At 45.4% G+C, this 21,840-nt stretch overlaps 1 protein-coding gene across 4 annotated transcripts in view; it reads left to right on the plus strand.

The window, feature by feature from the left end:
* Nucleotides 1-276: 276 nt before the first annotated feature.
* The window catches only part of CNNM1 (cyclin and CBS domain divalent metal cation transport mediator 1), a 49,337-nt gene continuing 27,773 nt past the window's right edge, over nt 277-21,840 (plus strand). For all 4 annotated transcript variants that reach the window (XM_060126281.1, XM_060126280.1, XM_060126282.1 and 1 more), the window contains exons 1-3: nt 277-2,019; nt 18,182-18,325; nt 21,173-21,313. In XM_060126281.1, coding sequence (XP_059982264.1) covers nt 456-2,019; nt 18,182-18,325; nt 21,173-21,313 — 1,849 coding nt within the window. In that variant the 5' untranslated portion in view covers nt 277-455. The remainder of the gene's footprint in view (nt 2,020-18,181; nt 18,326-21,172; nt 21,314-21,840) is intronic.

Genomic DNA, 21,840 nt, shown 5'->3' on the forward strand with positions numbered 1-21,840 from the left:
CAAACACAGATTCAGGACTCGTCTCCAGAATATCTTTTGACCAGAAGGGGGAATGCAAGAGGCAGGAGGAGAGGCGAGATGCTGGGAAATTTCCCTGGCCAATGGTGAAGTGGCAGGACCAGATGGGAAATTCTGCCCGGTTGGAGTTCGCTGAGGGGCGCCCTACTGCTGGAATAGGAGGCCGTGCTTCAAGACAAGCCTTCCTGAGGCTGCAACTCTGCCGTACCCAAGTGCGTCGGGGTCACGCACCGTGCAGTGATGCGTGACCATCTCCAGCCTCCCGCCGGAACCCACTGCCCGGGCAGGGTCTGAACCCCCACCGCCTCCAGCTCACGCGCGCAGGGGTGCGTACACGTGGTGACCTGCCTGGGGCCGGGTTCCCGGCTCCGGCTCCTCCTCCCTCCAGCTTTCGTTAGGCTTTCTGCAGTATCACGTGCAGCCGCGCCGGGTGCAGGATGGCGGCTGCGGCAGCAGCGGTGGGTGTCAGGCTCCGAGACTGCTGCAGCAGGGGCGCTGTGCTCCTGCTCTTCTTTTCCCTGTCCCCTCGGCCCCCGACCGCCGCCGCCTGGCTGCTGGGCCTGCGGCCCGAGGACACCGCTGGAGGCCGCGTGTCCCTGGAGGGGGGCACACTGCGTGCCGCCGAAGGCACCAGCTTCCTCCTGCGCGTCTACTTCCAGCCCGGGCCCGCGGCGCCCGTGGAGCCGGTGCCCACACCCCCCCTTTCCCCAGGGGAGAACGGCACCGGCGACTGGGCTCCACGGCTCGTGTTTATCGAGGAGCCTCCGGGCGGGAGCGGCGCGGCGCCCAGCGCTGTTCCCACGCGCCCCCCGGGGTCGCAGCGCTGCCGCGAGCAGAGCGACTGGGCATCGGACGTGGAGGTCCTGGGGCCCCTGCGCCCCGGAGGCGTGGCGGGCTCAGCTCTAGTCCAGGTGCGGGTGCGGGAACTGCGTAAGGGCGAGGCAGAGCGAGGCGGCACGAGCGGTGGCGGGAAGCTCTTCTCTCTGTGCGCCTGGGACGGGCGCGCCTGGCACCACCACGGCGCCGCCGGCGGCTTCCTGCTGCGCGTACGCCCGCGGCTCTATGGCCCGGGCGGGGACCTGCTGCCCCCGGCGTGGCTGCGGGCGCTCGGAGCGTTCCTGCTGCTCGCCCTGTCTGCCCTGTTTAGCGGCCTGCGCCTGAGCCTGCTCTCGCTGGACCCGGTGGAGTTACGGGTGCTGCGGAACAGCGGCTCGGCCGCCGAGCAGGAGCAGGCGCGCCGAGTGCAGGCCGTGCGCGGCAGGGGCACCCATCTGCTCTGCACCCTGCTCCTGGGCCAAGCTGGAGCCAACGCGGCCCTGGCAGGCTGGCTGTGCGCCTCGCTGCCGCCGGGCGTCGGGGACACCGGGGAAGACTACGGCGACGCGGGGACTCACTTCCCCTGGCTGCCGGCGCTCGTGTGCACCGGCGCCGTGTTCCTGGGCGCAGAGATCTGTCCCTACTCGGTGTGTTCGCGGCACGGGCTGGCCATCGCCTCCCACAGCGTGTGCCTGACCCGGCTCCTGATGGCGGCCGCTTTCCCCGTGTGCTACCCGCTGAGCCGCCTGCTGGACTGGGCGCTGCGCCAGGAGATCAGCACCTTCTACACGCGGGAGAAGCTGCTGGAGACGCTGCGGGCCGCGGATCCTTACAGCGACCTGGTGAAAGAGGAGCTCAACATTATCCAGGGCGCCCTGGAGCTGCGCACCAAGGTGGTGGAAGAGGTGCTGACCCCTCTTGGGGACTGCTTCATGCTGCGCTCCGACGCTGTGCTGGATTTCGCCACTGTCTCCGAGATCCTGCGCAGCGGCTACACTCGCATCCCCGTGTACGAGGGCGACCAGCGGCACAACATTGTGGACATTCTGTTTGTCAAGGACTTGGCCTTCGTGGACCCCGACGACTGCACGCCGCTTCTTACGGTCACCCGCTTCTACAACCGGCCCCTGCACTGCGTTTTCAATGATACCCGGCTGGACACGGTGCTGGAGGAGTTTAAGAAGGGTGAGCATGTGGTCTAATCTCCTCCCTCAACTCCTACCCCCTTAAAAAGTATTACCCTCTCATAAACACATGAGGCTTCAGGTACCCAAAGCAGCTTCTCTCCTGTGGTACCAAAAACTCAAGGAAGGCCCTACCTCATGGCTCCCTGGGTCTTTTCATTTCACTTCTCCCTACCTTCCTTGAGGCTGATTGAGTCCCTGCCTCTTCCCGTTTACTTGGCTCACAGGATGCACTGCATTCCTCATTCATTGCATTCCAGTATTTTTTCAGGGCCTACCAGTTGCCGGGTATTGTGCGGATAGGACTCAGGAGATAGCCCTTGGAGGGCACTGCATAGCTCCCCATTGCAGGAGGTACCTCTAAGGGTTCCCATAACAAGCAGTCTTTGCTTCCTCTCTGGGTAGGAAGCTCACCATTTCCAATTCCAGGGCAAACTCCATTGCTGGACAGCTCCAGCTGCTGAAAATGTATTTCCTACAAGGAGCAGAAATTTATGTCTCCAGAGCTTCTCTGTGGGCCCTAGTTCTGCCCTTTGAATCACATAGAGTAAGCCCCAGACACCGTAGCCATTCTTCCCCCATATTCATCTTTCCATCAGCTATGCCTTGGACACACATCAAGTACCCAGGTTGGAGATTAAAAGTTGACTAAGGCAGTGAGGTCCTTGTACTTCTGGGAACTCTGGTCCCATGAAGTAAGGTAGATCTAGACCTGAGGAAATATTCTGGTAAAGGGAATCACTAAAAAACCTGCCTATCCAAATGAATGGGGTTTCCTTCAGAGCCGTCACATCCTCTGCCCTTGACGTCATGCCTATAACATGTTTACTCCATTTCTGGGGTTTGCCTTTGGAAACTGTCTTCTGAGGTTGAGAACAATTCACTCCAGAAAAATCAGCCTGAATACTTTAGGGTTGATCCTCTTGACATTACACAGTTTGACTGGTCCCCCTATTAACCAGAGTTGACCCAGAAGGACCCTTGGTTGTTTTTGAAAATCAAATCTACCTTCCAGAGTCACAGTTGAGAGTGTTCAGAAAACTGTCTCACAGACCCTGAAAGCAATTCCAGAAATGATTTGAGAACAGTGACATGGTTAGAATAAGTGTAGAACCTCCCAGAATAACTATTTTGAAAGAGGCATTCATCTGTACTTATGAGTTGGCATGTTTATTGAAAGCAAAACAAAGCAAATAATTAATCCCCTGACTTTAGAATCAGGTTTGAAATGTAGCTTCCCTGTGGCTAGCAGGAATCTCATTTGACTATGTGTTTTTGATACATTTCTTTGTCTGTCAAAAATTCAATCTCATTTCATTATCAGCACAGGTACTCTTTGTATATAAAGACTTTGCATACAGAGAGAAATCTGGGGTCTTCCTCCTGCCACAATATTTTAAGACAAGTGAAATTGTGTTAATATCAAAAAGTAACCTGAGAAAGGGGAAAAAGTCAAAAAGCTACTTTCAATCTCTCAGATTTGGAGAGAGAACAGCCCTATGCTTTGTATTGATATCATGAGAAGGGGAAGGAAATGTATATATACTGCAGCTGTTTTAGCCCAGTCTGGCTACTGTCTCACCCTCTTCTGTCTGTCTCCCCCCAGTCCTTCCATGACTCATTCCCATTGCATTCAGAGGTTCATCCATACACCTTTAGCATTTTTCTTAACATTTTGTGTACCCTACAGAAGGGAGTCTTGGTTCTGGGCATAAAAGCTATGAAAATCTATATTAGTTTGCTAGGGTTGCCATAACAAAATACCATAGACTGAGTGGCTTAAACAGCAGAAATTTCTTTTCTCACAGTTCTGGAGGCTGAAAGTCCAAGACCAAGGTGTTGGCCGGTTTGGTTTCTTCTGAAGCCACTCTCCTTGGCTTGCAGATGGCTCTGCCTTCTTGCTGTGTCCTTACATGGTTGCCCCTCAGTGTGTGTGTGCTCAGCCCTGGAGTCTCTCTGTATTTGAATCTCTTCTTATAAGTTCACCAGTCAGATTGGATTAAGGCTCACCCTTTTTAATTTAACCACCTCTTACGCGTGATAGCTAAGATAGAGTTCACTGTCACGCGCTGCCAGACAAGATTTTTTTTTATTGAGGTATAGTTGATGTACAATATTATATAAGTTTTAGGTGTACAACCTAGTGATTCACAGTTTTTAAGGGTTACATTCCATTTATAGTTATTGTAAAATATTGGCTATATTTCTTGTGTTGTACTATATATCCTTGTAGCTTATTTTATACATAGTAGTTTGTACCTCTTAGTCCCCTACCCCTATTGGGCCCCCTCCCCCTTCCCTCTCCCCACTGGTAACCACCAGTTTGTTCTCCATACCTGTGAGTCTGTTTCTTTTTGTTATATTCACTAGTTTGTTTTATTTTTTAGATTCCACATATAAGTGATATACAGCATTTGTTTTTCTCTGCCAGACAACATTTTTAATGAAATTCCTGGGAACTCATTCATTAGGTACTTACGGGCTTCTATATAGTGCTAAGCAACAAGGGAAACAATAAGACTGTCCTGAGAAAATTAACAATCTACAAGGGTGGACAGTGTTAGAATAAAGGCAGTCGTCTGAAGCAGAAATTGTGTCTTATTAACCTCTGTATCTCCAGCACGTTGCACTGTGCCTCCCATGTAGTAGGCTGCTGGAAAAAGTCACTATTGATCAGAAATGAGTCCTGTTGCAGAATATCTAAATCTGGTCTAAAAAAAGGCATGGTAGAAAAGCACGGTAGGGCTTTCCTGGTGGCGCAGTGGTTGAGAGTCCGCCTGCCGATGCAGGGGACACGGGTTCGTGCCCCGGTCTGGGAAGATCCCACATGCCGCGGAGCGGCTGGGCCCGTGAGCCATGGCCACTGAGCCTGCGCGTCCAGAGCCTGTGCTCCGCAGCGGGAGAGGCCACAGCAGTGAGAGGCCCGCGTACCGCAAAAAAAAAAAAAAAAAAAAAGGCACAGTAATGTTCTGTCAGTAAGTGGTTAGTTTGCAATTAGGTAGATCCCTAAAGAGAAGCAGGCCATTACACCACCCCAAGAGATTTCCATGCCCCTGTAGAGCCTTGCTCTTTCCTCGAAGTGTGGTCCACGAGCCAGCAGCATGGGACCTTTTTAGAAATGCATATTTTCATGCCTCACTCTAAATCCACTGAATAAAAATCTGCATTTTAGCAAGCCCTCAAGTGACTCATGTGTACATTAAATTTTCAGAAGCATTGTCTTCAGAGAACCTTATTAACAATGATTCGTAGATTAACTTAGAATAGAATAAATACAAGGTATAATTATCAAGGTAGGTGTTCTCTGACTCCAAGCCATATAATACGGTGGTCATTTTCTATAAGAGTTACGTTTGCATCATAGGTTAGGAGAGGAAAGCTGAGTTGAATTACTTTTCTTTACCTTTAAAAATAACATTTTAAGCAAGTCGTAATAGCCCTTCCATTTCCCTCACTTCCTTGCACTTCAAGTAACTTAACCACCTAAACAAACCCCTTAGGAGGTAGGAGAGGAAAATAGTAATTTTAATAGGAACAACGGTTACCATTAATTGAGCAACAGCCCTGCCAGGCCCAATGCCAAGCCCTTGACATACTCAGAACAACCCACCTGGGGAGGTATTATTACCTCCATTTTACAGATGAAGAAACTAACTCTCAGGTTGATTACATGACTTGCTCAACTTTCCACAGCTAATAACTGACTGAACTGTGATTTGAACCAGATCACAGGACCCCAAAGCCTGTTCTTATTCCATCTCCCATCCCAAAATTCCTGCCACCCAAACGGTTCAAAGCTGTCTTTTCACCTCTGACTTGCTGCCCATGACTTGCTACCCTTGAGTTTCTGCAGGTTGGAAATGTAGCTTTTTATAATTACAATAATTGCTAACATGTATATTGCATTTTACAAAACATTTCTACCTACCTCTCTTATTCTTAAAACAACTCTGCAGGTATAGGTGAGGACCATAAGAAGCGTTACTTGTACTGCCTAAGATCATCACTCACCTGGTCTATTCCAAGGCCCATATTCAAGTCCCAGTCTCGTGATTCCAAAGCTCTTATCCATATGGGATTTTATACATATATATTTCTTATGAGCTCCAGGTCTTTAGAAGTAAGGGAAAAGGAAAGCAAGCATGCTAGCTTTACAAAAAGGAACAATATTTCTCCCCACCTGACTGTGAGTGCCTTGAGGGCAGAGAATGAATCTTACTTACTTTGTATAGTCAGGACAAACACAGTGACCTTGATGGCTAGAGGATGAATAAATATTTATTGAACAAGTGATCTTAAATAGCTAATTTCAGTTGTATTTCTATGTTTGAGGTGAACCTTAAGTACAGGATAATTAGTGTTGTTCCATTGACCATAATCAATCTTCCTCTTCCCAGTTTATCTACCCCAATTAGTGGCACACCTGTGCCCCCAGTCTACCAAGGGAGAAACCTCTCCTTCACTCCCCACCCTCATCCTACTAATCACTGTCTTAGTCTTTTCCGGCTGCCACAACAAAATATCAGACTGAATGGCTTAAACAACAGAAATTTATTTTCTCACTGTTCTGGAGGCTAGAAGTCCAAGATCAAGATTCCAGCTGATTTGGTTTCTGATGAGACCTCTCTTACTGGCTTGCAGACAGCTAGCTACCTTCTCACTGTGTCCTCACATGGCCTTTCCTTAGTGCACAAGCACAGAGAGAGAGAGAAACAGCTCCGGTCTCTCTTCTTATAAAACTACCAATCCTTTTGGATTAGGGCCCCACCCTTGTTATCTCATTTAATCTTAGAGGGCCACTGGGGATTAGGGCTTCAACATATCAATTTGGAGAGGGGAAGGGACACAAATTTTCAGTCCGTAATAATCTCCAAAGTCGGCCAAATATTTGGAACAAAGTCTGCAAAAAATTTGCCAATATTGCGTATTTCTTGTACCGTTACATAACTTAGGCTGCTATTTCTTCCACTTAGGTTATTCATTAATTTTATTCAGCATATCATTACTATACACCTATTGTGTAGGCACAGTGGAGAAGACCACCAATAGGGCCCCTGTCTGAATGGAGCTTTCATTCTAATACAGGAGACAGAAATTAAACAAATGAGATAGAAATTAAGAGCATAAGCTTTGGTACCAGACTGCTCTGGTTGCATCCTGGCCTTGGGCAAGTTATTTAACTCTTTGCCTCATTAGCTGTAAAATAAGGGTAATAATAGTATTTACTCATAGGGTTGTTTGAAATATTAAGACAATATTGCATAATACTGCTTATTTAGTAACTGTCACATAATAAATGCTAAATAAATGTTAGCTTTCATTTTTAAATATAAACACAAATCTGTTACATACTCATTTGTGCAAATGCCTCCTGAGAAGTTTTACTTCCTCCGGTTATTTTCACCCTCAAATCCATCCTCTCCAGTGCCAATAAGTAATCCCTGGTGTCATCATCCCCTGCTTCAAACACTTCTGCCTGCAGGATAAAGTCTAAGCTGTGCGGTCATGACCTGCTCCCCGCCCTCCCCTGCAGATTCATCACTCATCACTACCACAGCTTTACGCACCAGCCGCCGAACTCCGTAGCCACACTGTGTTATTTCTTGCCTTTGTCCCTTTACTCATGCTGTCCTCTTTGTCAGGAATATACATTACCTGACTAATCCCTAGTCTAGCCCTTCCTTTAACATCAGCACAGGGGCCACCTCCTCTGCGAAATTTCTGTAAACCCCAGTTTGGCCAACTTAATTGTTCAATATCTCTATTATTGAACTAACAGGCTGTATTATTAGTATGTGATAGAAAGTGCTGCCCATCCATATAATGAGCACCTGGAGGACAGAGGCTGTCTTATCTACCTTTGTAGCTGTAACCCGTAACGATGGATATAACGCAGTAAGTTTTCAATAAATCTTTATTGAATGACTGAATGAATGACTGGAAGGGGTTAAACTTTAATATAATGGAAGGGATCTGCAGAGCTCTAGTAAATGAATCATTCATTATCTCCAGCCCAATCATTTTGGACCATGCAGAAGGCCAAAGTCAAATTTTAAATGTTAGAAGAAAAGTGTTATGTATTATCTTTCTTTACTTCTCTAGGAAACAATGATTTAGCCCTTTTCAAAGCACTGTGCTAAGAGTTGGGTGTACGAGATACAGTCCCTGCTCCCAAAGAGCCTTCAGCCTAATGGGAGAATAGCTTTCCCCTTCATAAAGCTAGAAGGCAGGCTGGACTCACCTTTCCCCCCAACTTCCAACAATGTTACATTTCGCAAGTCATAGCTCAGCATATAAGAATGTGGATAAGACAGACTGGTACCTAAATCATTAAAGCAAACATGCAATAATAGAAATACTAACACGCAATGAGAACATGGAGAAGAGAGAAATTATGATAGGGTTATTTTGCTTTTATAAAATTTATACTAAAGTTTATAAATTTCTATATTTATTCATTATAGAAAATTGAAAAATATAGAACAAAGTATGAAAATCACCTGAAGATAATCATCCCACTGTCCTGAAATAATGACTTTTAATACTCTGTCATGTTAAAAATATATTGCATGCAGTAACAACCTTAATCAAATTCTTAAACAGAAAAAAAAAAGAAAAACCCTATGGTCTTGCCTTCTTACACAAATCAAATATCCCATTCTAATCCTCAGAGGGATTTTTTTTTTAAAGATGTTTTTGATGTGGACCACTTTTTCAGTCAGTGTGTTGCTTTATCACTCCAAATTCCGGTGTGAGCTATTCTAGCAGAAAGTCATCCCACTGCTTAATTCTATAAAAAGCTGCCAAAACATTCGTGCTCCATTCTTTGTCTTCCACAAAAGAAAATAAAAAGTTATTTCACTCAAAGTTACATTTCACTGGTATAATTAGATGTAATATGCTTTAAAATGTGTTAAACATTGCTAAATAATAATTAGTAAAATTTAGAATGAGATGTTTACCTTCTAAACAATAATTAGAATAGACAGTAAGCAAAGCACAGTCCATCATGCTCCCCTACAGGGAGGAAGAACAAAAGGAAACAAGGAAAAGTGAAAAACAATAAATTATACAAGGTTCTAACATTGCTGGTTTATATTTCTTTCTTTACAATTTTTCATTATGATTGTTGTAATATTGTTATGCAATATTTGGTTTTTTCTTAGCCTGGCAATAGAAATACCAGGTAACAAGAGAATCTGAGCTGGAAGGGGCACTGAGAAACCTGAGAGAGAATCTAATTCACACTTTTTTTTTTTTTTTAACATTTAGTTATCCTTTCCAGGACATAACAGCCTTTATTATCAGACTCTCTTTTTATCTAATCTAAATCCCACAGGCTGCAGTCAAATTCCATTTCCTCTTTTTATCATGCTTTGTGAGTCCTCTTTTATTTGGAGAATATAGTAGCTCACCTCAATTCCATTTTTTAACAACCAAATACATCTGGTTGTGTTTCTGGCTCCCTTAAAGCATTTGGTGTCTCAGGGCAGGGGGCCTGTGGATTTTCCTAGTACTCTCTTAAATTGGTTTACCTCTAGGCCCACGTTTAGCCACCCCTGGACCTTCAATAACAACTCTCAATCCTCTATTTTCTGTTGTCTATTCCTTTCCAAACTGAGATTCTTCTCAATTCCTCCTTCCCTCCCTCCTTTCCTTCCTTCCATGTGACGTTATCTTGTGTGAGGCCTCCACCCCTCCTGGTGCTTACAGTCAAGTAGAGAGATATACACGAATCAATAAACAGTTACAAGTGAAGACAGGTGATTTGAATAAAAAGTATAGGGACCTATGAGAGCTTATAATAGGGGGGCCTGACCTCGTATTATAGGTTAGGATAAACTCCCCCCTCTCCCCTCAGAGATATTTGTGCTGAATCCTAAAGTGTGGAAAGGAGTTCGCCAGAGCTTTCTGGGAGAAGGGAACAGACATCCAAAGGCTCTGAGGAAAGAGGGCCGTGTGCGTGCCATGCAGGGTTCCTAGGCCATTTAACACCCATTAGGGAAAGCGCCACCTCTGCCACCAACCTTCCCTCTGCCAACATTATCTGAGTGCTGGGCTACCAGGGCTCTGGGAGATGGACATGGATATAGATATCCAGGAGCTGAAAAGAGGGATGAAAATGATACAAAGCAGCCTGGGGTACAGGGAAGGGCATCCAGACAACATCTATGGGCGAGGGGGCAAGGGAGAAATAATTCCCTGGAAGGACCTGGGAAAACTTCTCTGAGGAAGTAACTGAAGAGGGACTCTGATAAGCAGTTAGGAAGGGAAAGGGCATTTTAGCTGAGGCGGGAGCTTGAGCTAGAAAAATAAAGGCAGACAGGGAACCAAGACAACATTCAAAAGCTGGTAAAACCGTGATTATAATGTTGCTTTTCTTCCAGCTAAATGGGGAGCTAGGCAGATTGAGGCATTTGTCAAACATAATTTACATTCCCTCCAAGTGCCGAAACTGTATATTTTAACTATTTTTGGTGATGATATTTCTAAAATGTTTTATACCCATTCCAGCCTTCCTTAACAAAGGATCCTAAATATAACAATCTTTTCTTGATGACGCATGATCATGGTCATGAGAGTGTAGTTATTTTATGCTGTATTATAAAGCAGTTCTCCGTCTACTTTGACATTTTTCGCTGTCCTCTGGCTGTCAGCTTCTAGTTCTCTTTGAGTCGGCCTCAAGCAAATCCCTACCCTCACCTCACTCATCACAAAACCACTCTGTGTCAATTCTATTTAGCTGAGAAACCAAGTAAATACATATGTTGAGAATTGTGTGCCTGGTGTACAATAGGCTTCAATAAATATTTGTTGAATAAATTATTAATTAGGCTTTGACTGGGAGCCTCAGGTATGGGGTTGATATATAGACCTGGGATAGTTCCTTCTGGGACCAGATTCAAGACCATGCAAAGTCAGACCTCCAGATAATGGGTCGTTACTCTGCTATTTTTGCAGTGTTGCTTAGCAAGCCAAACTGCCAACCAGCTTAGAGTCTAGTGACTAACAACTGTTTTTTCATGCCCTGGTGATGCTGGTTACCATGGTGTTCTGGGTGACATGCCTGGCTTTTTTTATAATTGCCTTTTAGTGGCTTGAGAAATTTTTGGTGATAAATGCATTGATTACTCTATTTCTGATGAAGTAGAGCAGGATTACTACAAAGTACAGCCTTTTTTTAAACTAGAGAAAGGGACTGTTTTGTTTTTCCAAATTTAGGTGATTGCTGCAGGACTGGTAGGATAACGTTTTTTGTGTTTCTCTTCCTGATTTCATAGAAAGTGATTTGATTTGATTGTATAAATATTTTTTTAAAGTCTAGCATGTGTCAAGGTAATTTTTCTCATTTTATTCTTAAAATTAAAATACAAACATTCGGAGTTCAAGCTCCTTTGTAAACTCAAGAGGCTGTAACTATTGGCACTGTTAAAATTCTGGTATGTCATACATCATCACAAAGAAACGTCCTGTTAAGCCAAACTGTTTTTGTAGCCCGGGACTGTTTAGCCTTATAAAAGCGTAGAATTTTAGAGCCAGAAAAAAGCACGCTGGAGATCACCTGATCCCATCCTTTAATTTTAAGGTGGAGAAAACTGAGGCCCAGAAAAGACAAATTATAAAATAGCAATGACAATCCCTTATAGTTGCAAAGCATTTACCTCTGCAAAGATCTTTCCAAACAGTAACTCATTTTGTGCTCACCATGCATGTGATGTTAGTAGAATTTATCCCCATTTTGTACAAGGCACATGGAATCTGGAGACACAAGTGTCCTGCTCAGTGTTAGTGACTGAGGCAGAACAGGAAGCCACGTCTGTGACTTGCTGTCTCAGACTGTGGAGCCACAGACAGAGGTAGTCCGGGCCCAGTTCATCTGTTTACTAGCTGTGTGACTGGGGCAGGTCACTCTACCACTCTGAATGAGGCTTACCTTCCTTCTTCTTAAAATGGCAATATTGATCTTACATTGTAAGCTTAATGCAAAGGCTAAAGATAATGCTTGTACAGCATTTAAGACATTCCACCATTTGCCTCTCTCCTCACTGATCTAGTTAAATGAATTCTGTCTAGTTAGTTGTTTTGTATAACAAGTGCTTTCTCTGATTCAGCCCATGTAGAAGTCATTGTATATAATAAGAAAATAAAAGTGAGAGCTGTTTACTTTGGATAGGGCCCAGGAGACCAAAATTGATTGTGGAAATTTCCTTATATTTCTTTTATCCTGTCATCAGTTCAGTTTCCTCCTGTATCACTCTGCCCTTCCTCAGACATCCCAGGCAAATAAAAAAAAAACTAACCTACAAACAAATATCACAGCCAGATCAATGAAACCCCTTAAAGCTGCAAGCAGTCCACAAAATGAAATATCAGGCTGGACGTGGGAAGGGTTGAGCCGGAAGGCAGACGTATTGTGCTGGGGAGTGGGGGGACAGTGACTCCTCCTTTCCCCTTCACAGTCTAAAGCCCTCCTCTGCCTTTGTGAGGTGCTGGGCATAAGTTCTGCATACTTTCAGCCATTTACAAAATAAGTTCCCATTTCTCTTAACACATTTGGGACAGGAAACCTGAGATCTGGCCTGAAATGTGGAGTCAGCAAGGTGTACTGGGAGAAGCACAGGCTATGGAGGCAGACGGACCTGAGTTGTTTCCTGGCTTTATGGCGTATTAATTCTCGGCCTTGAGTGAGTCACTTATTTTTCTGAGTGTCATTTTCCTCATCTTCATATTAGTAATAACAATCCCCATTTTGCAAAGAGATGGTGAAGACCAGAGGTGACATATGACCCCAGTTTACAGTAGGTGTGGTAATCACCACCATGGCAAAAACTGGAAAATCAAGTGGATGTTGACCTGTGCTCTCAGGAGTCAGCTTGGTTTAGGTCAGAAACAGTCTGGAGAACGTCGGAGTAGCTGTAGGCGGTCTTCACCTGGAATGAGAACCTTCAGAATAGCGGGTTTTCAGGCCACCTCAGGTGTCTGGCTTCCTTCAGATAGGGCCCCCAGAGCCACATCTCTCTCTTTTCCCAGAGACTAGCCAAGTTTGGCCATAGCCCCTGGGCTGGCTCAGAACTAATAGATCTGCTGGACAACAAAGGCCCTTGCATGTATCCTCCTCATATCTGAGATTGCTTTGTGGCCTGAGAATGACACCATCTGCCAAAGCTTAGCCAATGGTGATTGTTAAGCAGAGGATCCTGGTTATGTTTAGCCTGAACCTGGAGAGCGTCAAACCGACCCCACGGGCAGCCTCCTAGGCCAGTTCTGTGCCTAAAAGGCCTGAGGTTAAAATATCCAGTCTTGTTTAGTTCGTCTCAGAGATTTCCACAAATCCTAGCTGGGTAGGTCCTCTTCAGTTCCCTGAGTTCACATTTTGCCTCCACCATTTATTGGCTGAGTATCCTTGGACCAGTTATTTTCTGAATGGGGAAAAAGCATTCAGAAATATTTTCAAAAGCATTCAAAATGCTCTATATTTTGATAGAGTAGTGGGAAAGAAGGCAAGGTATATACCCTAAACCATGGAGGCCTCTAACGACAGGAAAAAGCTCAGAAATGACCCTCCGTGGTTATTGGTCCATGTTATTGAGATGGGGAATAACTTCATGAGTGCAATGTTTGGGAGCAGTCAATCTGGTTTTAGTGGATAGTATGCCTTAGAAAAGAAAAAAAAAACGAAAGGAGGACTGGTTAGGATATTAGTGCAGTCATCCAGGATACAATGAGGGCATGGAAATTAAGAACTATACACCCAAAATTGGAAGGAGGGAAATATGAGACTTCATTACCTTCTGGAACTCCTTCTCAGTCTCCTTTACTGTTCCTCCTACGTCATACTCACTGATATATCATCAGTGATCACTTGGAACCGGACCTACCTAAGAAACATGCATAAGACATCAGTTCTTATTGTCTCTCAATAGATTCTGGAGAAAGCTGGGGACCTGGCCAAACATTTCTAATTCACAAAATGAGGGCTTCTCACAATTCTCAGGAACATCTGCTCACAATCTCCATGATTCTCCTGTACCCTGTGTGGAACCTCTTAACAAATTGTTAAGTTCTATATAAATGTTAATGATCATCATTGTCAGCCTAAATTATTTCACAGACATCCCACTTTTCTAGTAAGTTGGAAGGAAACTGAAATCAATAGACTAGTAGTCGTGAGAAGGAACTTGAAAAATTCTGCTGGTCTGTAGAGGGACAGCTCAGCAGAAAAGGCCACAGTTCCCATTCACAGAACCTCATAGAAGGGCAGAAGAGGGGATTAGCCAAGATTTAAGCCACTCCCTCAAGTATGCCATTAGGAAGTAAACACAACACTCATCTGTGGGAGGAGAAATAATGCATATTAGAAACCAGCTTTTGCCCAGAAAAAGGTGAAAACACTTGGGAAATTTGAGCCCCGGCTGCCCCAGTTTTAAATACTTGTGAGTTATCCCTCAGGGTTGATAAGATCTCTGATAAAGCCGTGAACCTATTATGCCCCAGGCCCACAGCTCCCCAACACTTCTGGGGCCCAGGAAGAGAAGGAGTACCAGGAGGTAGGTCTCTTAAAGGCCAGACTTTTTGAGGGAAGGACCTCGGGTATGTGTGTCATGGGAACAGCTGGTTTTCTTGTCCCGGTGTCAGCTTGTCCTGGTGTCAGCTCAGAACAGGGTTATGTGATTGCTGATTCCTGTTCCAGTCTGTCCCCAAGAAACAATGACTTCCTTCATTTGTTTGTAGATCTCTACAGGCATTTGAGGGAATCATAAAGGCTGATTGTGAATTTAAAATGTTTCTAAATAGATTACATAAGTACATTGTCTTGAATATTACAATTAGGACTTAAAATCTCTACTGCCTGGTGATCACATAGCTTGTCCTCAAATTGACCTTATAAGGTGTACACAAATGGTGGATTTTCACATGGAAGTTATGGCACTCTTTGTGAAACAACATAAGATGTTAATTTATTTAATCCCATTATATGAACTAATCTCTTAGTGGCAGGAAGTATGGCTATATTATATATATTCTGGGCTCCACATAAAAATTATCCAATTATAGAAAATAATTTTGGATGAATTGGGAGATTGGGATTGACGTATATACACTAATATGTATAAAATAGGTAGCTAATGAGAACATGCTGTACAGCACAGGGAACTCCACTTTGCTGTACAGTAGAAACTAACACAACATTGTAAAACAACGATACCCCAATAAAAAAAAGAAAATAATTTTAAGAAATCACTTTTCCAGTTTTTTCCGTTATGGTAGTCATTTGTTTTGTCATCTCTAGCACATGTTAGCAGAAAAGTGAGAACAGGTGCCAGAAGTTTAAGAACAGGTGTTAAAAAAACAACTTTGAATTGAGCACATACTAACAGTTAACATAATCTAATTTAAGCTACAAAACACTTCAGTCCAATTGGGCAGGATGTAGTTGTTTCAAAGGATAATTTTAGAACCACTGATGCATTTTAAATGTTTATTTAAACACATTGGGGTTTTTTTTGTTTTTTGTTTTTTGTTTTTTTTTGCGGTACGCGGGCCTCTCACTCTTGTGGCCTCTCCCATTGCGTAGCACAGGCTCCGGACGCGCAGGCTCAGCGGCCATGGCTCACGGGCCCAGCTGCTCTGCGGCATGTGGGATTTTCCCGGACCAGGGCACGAACCCGTGTCCCCTGCATCGGCAGACGGACTCTCGACCGCTGTGCCACCAGGGAAGCCCCTGTATTTTATTTTTAAAAAAGGTTTTAGTGTCTGGGTTTAATACCATCTATTACATCAACTATGGATTTTTATTCAGTCTTACTTCAGTTCCTCAGGCACTTAGTGGCTGCCTTTTATATGGAGAGAACCCTGTCTCAGTGTATGAGCCTTTGTCCTGAAGAAGCTTATGATCTGAGGAGGAAACGTGGTCCAGTAGAGGCCACACACATTGCAAGATACGAGAAGCGGCAAATTGTGATCAATGCCCTAATGGAGTTATCAAGGGCTTAGAAACACAGGCAAGGAGAGGTTGATTCAGATACAAAATGGGGCAAATCTGGGAGAGCTTTCTTGAGGAGCTGGCACCTGAGCTGGAACTCAAAGGGTCAGTGGAGACAGAGTAGGAGAAGGAAGCAGTGTGCGTGAGGACTTGGAGAGTGGACGTGGAGGAAGTTGAGGAGCTGGAGGTAACCTGGTGCACCTGGAGTCCAGGATGATTAGAGGATGCAGCAGGCACACAGTCAGAAAGACGGGGAAGAGCTACATTTTACAGTCTTGATAATAGCGAACTAAGGAGCCTAGATTTGATTTTGTGCACACTAGGGAGCCTTGGCGGGTGTTTGAGCAGGGCAGTGGCCTGATCAGATCAGTTTGGGAGTAAGATGGGTTGAAGGTAGAGAGGAAATTAGAGACCATTCTTGAGTGATATGGATACCATCTTTCCCATTATTAAAAATCCCACTAAGTAGCTATCTTGTGATTTGAGGTATTTGATACAGAAATTCATTTGTTTAAATGTTAATGGTTAATTATGCCTCTGGCAAACTGACTACTCCTCTTATCTGATATTTTTAGCAATGGCCAAGCAAAAGTTTATAAAGGGTAGTAATGATAAGGCATGAACTTCCTTTTTTTTTTTTTTGGCAAGAATAACATCTGAGTCAGTACCCTAGATATTCTCCTAATTTAAAGAGATGTTCTCTTAGCCAAGGAAAAGAACCACCCAGATTGACATTTTAGAAACAGATCCAGGAAATGCATCTATCAGCAAATGAAAACAAATCAAGGTGAAGCAGGACTGTTAGGTAGGACTCAGTCGCTAGGTTAGGACCGAACCCGGTTACCTGGGTTCACAATCCAGCTCTGCCACTTACAGGCTGTGTAACTTTAGGCTTATTACTTAACCAATCTGTGCCTCAGTTCTTTCCCTTGTAAAATAGGGATAATAATGGTACTTGTCTCAGGGGTTGTTAAGAGGATTAAATGAACTAATACATGTAAAGTGCTCCGAATAGTACCTGGCTCGTAGTTAGAGCTCAATAAATGTTAACTATTATTCAGTGGTTGGGCAGTCAGTTAACTAACTGCCTATGACACATCATAGTTTACACAGCGTTTTCACACATCCACCAAGTCATTTGAGCTCCACAATTACCTTATGGATATTGGTTGTCCTAGTTACCACTGCTGCTAACAAGCCACCCCAAAACTTGGAAGCATAAAACAACAATCATTTTATTATGCTCACAGATTCCTGAGTCAGGAATTCAGACAAGGTACAGTGGGAGTTGCTTATCTCTGCTTCTCTGTGACTGTGCCCCTAGCTGGAGACATCTTGGATGGCTGGGGAGGACACCAGCGGTGGGTCTGGATCCACTGCCAAGATGGCTTCTTCTCTAACCTGTCCGGCGCTTTGGTGGGATGGCGGAAAGGCCAGGCTCAGCTGGGACTGTCACCTTAGCACCTACGTGTGACCTCTGCACCATGGTGGCCTCACGATAGTTGTCAGACTTCTTAGAGTGTTTCTACAGCAGATGATACATGCCTTTTATGACGCAGCCTCAGAAGCCTCATAGCCAACACTTCCCTGTTCTCTATTGGTTGAAGCAGTCACAAGCCTGCCCAGACTCAAGGGAAGGGATTAGACCACACCTCTCAGTAGAAGGCATATCAAAGAATTTGGGGGCCGTGTTTGAAAATCACCATACTGGTATTATTCCCCTAATTCTAGATGAGAAGATTGAGGCTCAGTACAGGTTTAATGATTTATCCAGGATCAGTTGCACAGATAGTCACTGGGATAGTGGGGGGGGGGGGCAGGGAAGTTTTCTGGAGGAAAAAGTCTTCTAACCTAATTCTTCTGACGCCAAATTCTTGTTCTCTCAATTAGATTATTCATTATCCTTCAGCTTAGATATACTTGCTAACATAAGAAAGTTACAGAAAAAAACACTTAAATGACATTGTGTATATTAGGTAACTTTCTTAAGAAGAGACGGTGATGTAAAAGTATAAAGTTTGCATTTATAAGAACTTGTACACAAACTTCATATTTTAAAGAGGTCCTGGGATGGGTTGAGTCCCAAGACTGGTCAGAGGTAAACTTAGTATAATTTTCTCACAAGGAAAGTTCTCTGAAAATGTCCCAGATGCTTAACTGTGACTTCCTTCATCTCTAGGAAAGTCTCACCTGGCCATTGTCCAGCGGGTGAATAATGAGGGAGAAGGGGACCCCTTCTATGAGGTGATGGGCATTGTCACACTGGAGGACATCATAGAGGAGATCATCAAGTCGGAGATCCTGGATGAAACTGACCTCTACAGTAAGTGCACAGCCTTGGCTCTTGTCCAAGGCCATCATATTTTTCTCTGAGATTCTCAGAGCTGGCTTAGTTTGGTGAACAGTGTAAAAGGGGGTCAGGACAAGCCTCAGGCATTGCTGTGTGTCAGCCCCCTCCTGCCAGGAGCCGGCACGGCAAGATGCCCTGACTTGAACCATCCCTGAGTCACTGAGAGTGTGCTAGCTAAATGTTTATCCAGAGGGAACCTTCAGGAACACAGCCAAGACTATGAAAAGGAGACCTCCTGGCCTTTGGATGGAAAAGGAACCAAAGGAAATAAAGTGCACCTCGGATGACCCCTCTGCCCTTGTTTCTGTCCCCTGTGCTGTTCCTGGTTTGTCTCTTCGTCCACCTAGACACAGACCCCAGCACCCCCTGGGGTTCTACTCAGGATCCACTCATTCAAAACATCCGTGAGCCGTAGAGACTCACGAGACTGCCCACCACAACCTAAGCTAAACCTGAAGTCGCCCTTTTAGTTGCTCTTGTCCCCTGTGCGTTTTCAGCCCTGCCGCCTGGTTTCTCCCTCTCCCCCCTTCCCACCCCTGGCTCTGGTCCCTGCTCCCTCCTTTCTGGCCTCCTGGCCCCCCCTCCCCACTCCCCCTCAGGAACAACACGGACTCCTTCTTGCAGATAGTGACTGCTTTCGGTTACTGAGCCTTATCACAGCTTTGCTTGCAAACATTACAAAGGCCTGCTTTCCTCAGGGATGGGAGTGTTATCTAAATCCATGGGAGCCCCTAGGCCAGGAAGTGTTTCCTCCTCCGGAATGAATTTCATCACCTGGGACAGCAGTCCCTTTTCCTCCCCTCAGATAACCCATTCCGGACCCCTATCCTTAGTTTGCTAGAGGCAGCTGTTCAGAGACTAGCTCCCTGTAGAAAAGGTTTTGAGACTCTTAAGGCAGTGAGTGGTACAGAGAGAGTGCTTCACTTTGGGGTGAGACCTAAAAGGTGGGTCAGGCCTTAACGAAACATAGCAGGAGTGTCCCAGTGTCTGCTATTGCTGTGGAGCCCTGAGGGGGCTCATCTTCTTGAGTTAGGGGTTAATTTCTCCCTCCCCCATTCCTTTCTCCCTTCTCCACCTCTGCCCATGGCTCATGATTTAGAATTCCCAAGTGTCTCAATAGATATAGTGGTGAAAACATTCACACTAAAGTGTTAGTGGCTGATAGTAGTGACAGGGGTCTAAATGAGTAAGCTCTTCCGAGGGCCTTTGTTTGAACCACCTAATACTCCGAATGCACACTAATAAAGTTGAAGGAATGAAGAGGGAGATCAGAAGACTGATTCTCCAATGATGAACTGTTCGGTGGCATTCTGATGGAGGAGGGAGAGGGGATATTTAGACAAAGGTGTCATGCAAATCGGAACGTTACTCACTAGTCACACAAAAGGAGTGGTCTGATACATATATTTGCTGCTGTCTTGCCTAACCGTCCTCTCTCTAAAGGAGAGGGTTTTCCCACTCTGGCATGAATCCTTAAGAGCTTTGAGAAGGCCAAGGAGCCAGGAATACAGTGTTGCTTCTCCCTGGACCCTGACCCCCCAGGGCAGCTGGGCCTGGATCTCACCACTGTGGCAGCCAGACACAAGGAGTGTTAAAGCCAGGGCCCAGAGTCCAAGGCAGGCCCACAAGAGAGCAGTGCGGTGGAAGGCACTTTCTCCCTCCAGAAGGGAGCCCCAATTGTGTGGTGGGGTGAGCTCCAAAGGGAGGGGGAGAGTCCAAAGGAAACCCTGTCCCTGGAGTTCATTCCCTTTCATTTCCACTGTGTCCTCTCAGCCTGCACTGAAAGTTCCCTGCAGCCCTGTTTTTCTCTAGGCCAACTTTGGAGAAAACCCAAATCTGTTTCTTTGCTCCCCTTAGCACAGGTTAAGATAGACTAAAGTTTCAAAATTTTACTCAATACTAAGGGAAAGCAAAAGAGACATGACCAAAGAAAACATTCCCCTTACCCCCTAAACATGTTTTTTAAGACAAGCTTTTAAAAAGCAGGAAGAAAAAATTAAACTGGAAAAAGCAGAGATTTTCTCAATTAGTAATCACAATAGTCCTGCCTGAGGCCGCCACCCAGAGGCCACACCTTTATGGATTACAGAGCTATTTCCATTTTTTTTCCTTCTTTCCTTTATTTCCCCTAGTTCTCTCCCCGTGGAGGGGCCAGGGTTGAAGCAAGAGAATTGTCAGTGGGGAGGGGGGTGACTGCCCTCCTCCCTTGGGTGGCATGCCTCAAGTACCACTCAGAGTGTGGTTTAAATCAGCAGGAAGAGACCAGGTGAGCTCAGCTCTGGGGACAGGAGAAAGGCAGAGGCAGAAACCCCCTGGGCCCTGCCAAAGTCCTCGAGGCTATGAGTGCAAGTTCCTCGCGTTTGAACGCCTTTTTGTAAGCATTTCACAGATAGGTTCAGATTGGAGTCTCATAATAAGAGACTCCTGAGATGAGCAGAAAAATTATGATTAATCACTAACCTTATTGTATAGATTAAAACACACGAACACTCTGATGCTTAGAGAGCTTGCACAGCTCGTAAACAGGGAGGCCAGCCCTAGAAGCCTGAACTTGGGAGCCCCAGGCTGGCCTTCCCCTTTTCCACTGTTCACCACTTCAGTGCAAGTAACACTGAGACATGGCAGCAGCTCCCACCTTCTATCCCTTATCCACATCCTTCCAGTCTCTGGGAAAGAGATGTTGCGATGTCACCTACTGTTGACACTTTCCAGAAATCCCTGTGGTCCCAAAGGAACTATCTGTCTCAGGTGGTTATGGTGAAACCTCCAAAAACCATTAGCGATTCTGAGATAGCTGCAATGTGTCCCTTGTCCCGACAGCCGACAATCGGAAAAAGCAGAGGGTCCCACACAGGGAGAGGAAGCGGCACGACTTCTCCTTGTTTAAGCTTTCTGACTCGGAGATGAGGGTGAAGATCTCTCCACAGCTTCTGCTGGCCACGCACCGCTTCATGGCCACAGGTATGATGACTCTGCCCGCCCGCATCTCCACCGCAGGCAGGCAAGGCAGCTCTGGAGGGTGGGACCCAGGCACCAATCACTTTTAATACCTTACGACCTAATTCCAATTCTGGGACTGAGAACCACTGTTCCAGGAGAGGAGGTCATCTTAGGTGGGGCGACAGGACTCCACATACTGTCATTTTCAGCCTCAGGCCTGATCTTCTAGGTGGGGAAGTGAGCATAATGCTACTCTGCTTTTCTCTCTTCTACTCGAAAAAAGGGCTGAGGAATTCACCGCTGCACTTTCCCTTCCTCCACCTGCTTCAAGGCGGGAGGTGGTGGGCCCCAGAGGTTTCATCAGGGAGGGACAGGCGATGTCCTGTGCAACCACAAAGGTCCTGGGGCCCAGACCCTCCAGGGGCCATGTAGGCCTGTGAGCTACGAGTTCTTCAAATACAGATGTGGATTGTGAATACTGGAATCTTTAGAAAGAAAAAAAAAGAGAGGATCCAAAGATAAACTTCTTCTTGTGAAGAAAGTAAAGT

This window comes from Lagenorhynchus albirostris, chromosome 16 (assembly GCF_949774975.1).
Source record: "Lagenorhynchus albirostris chromosome 16, mLagAlb1.1, whole genome shotgun sequence".
NCBI classification, from domain to species: domain Eukaryota; kingdom Metazoa; phylum Chordata; class Mammalia; order Artiodactyla; family Delphinidae; genus Lagenorhynchus; species Lagenorhynchus albirostris.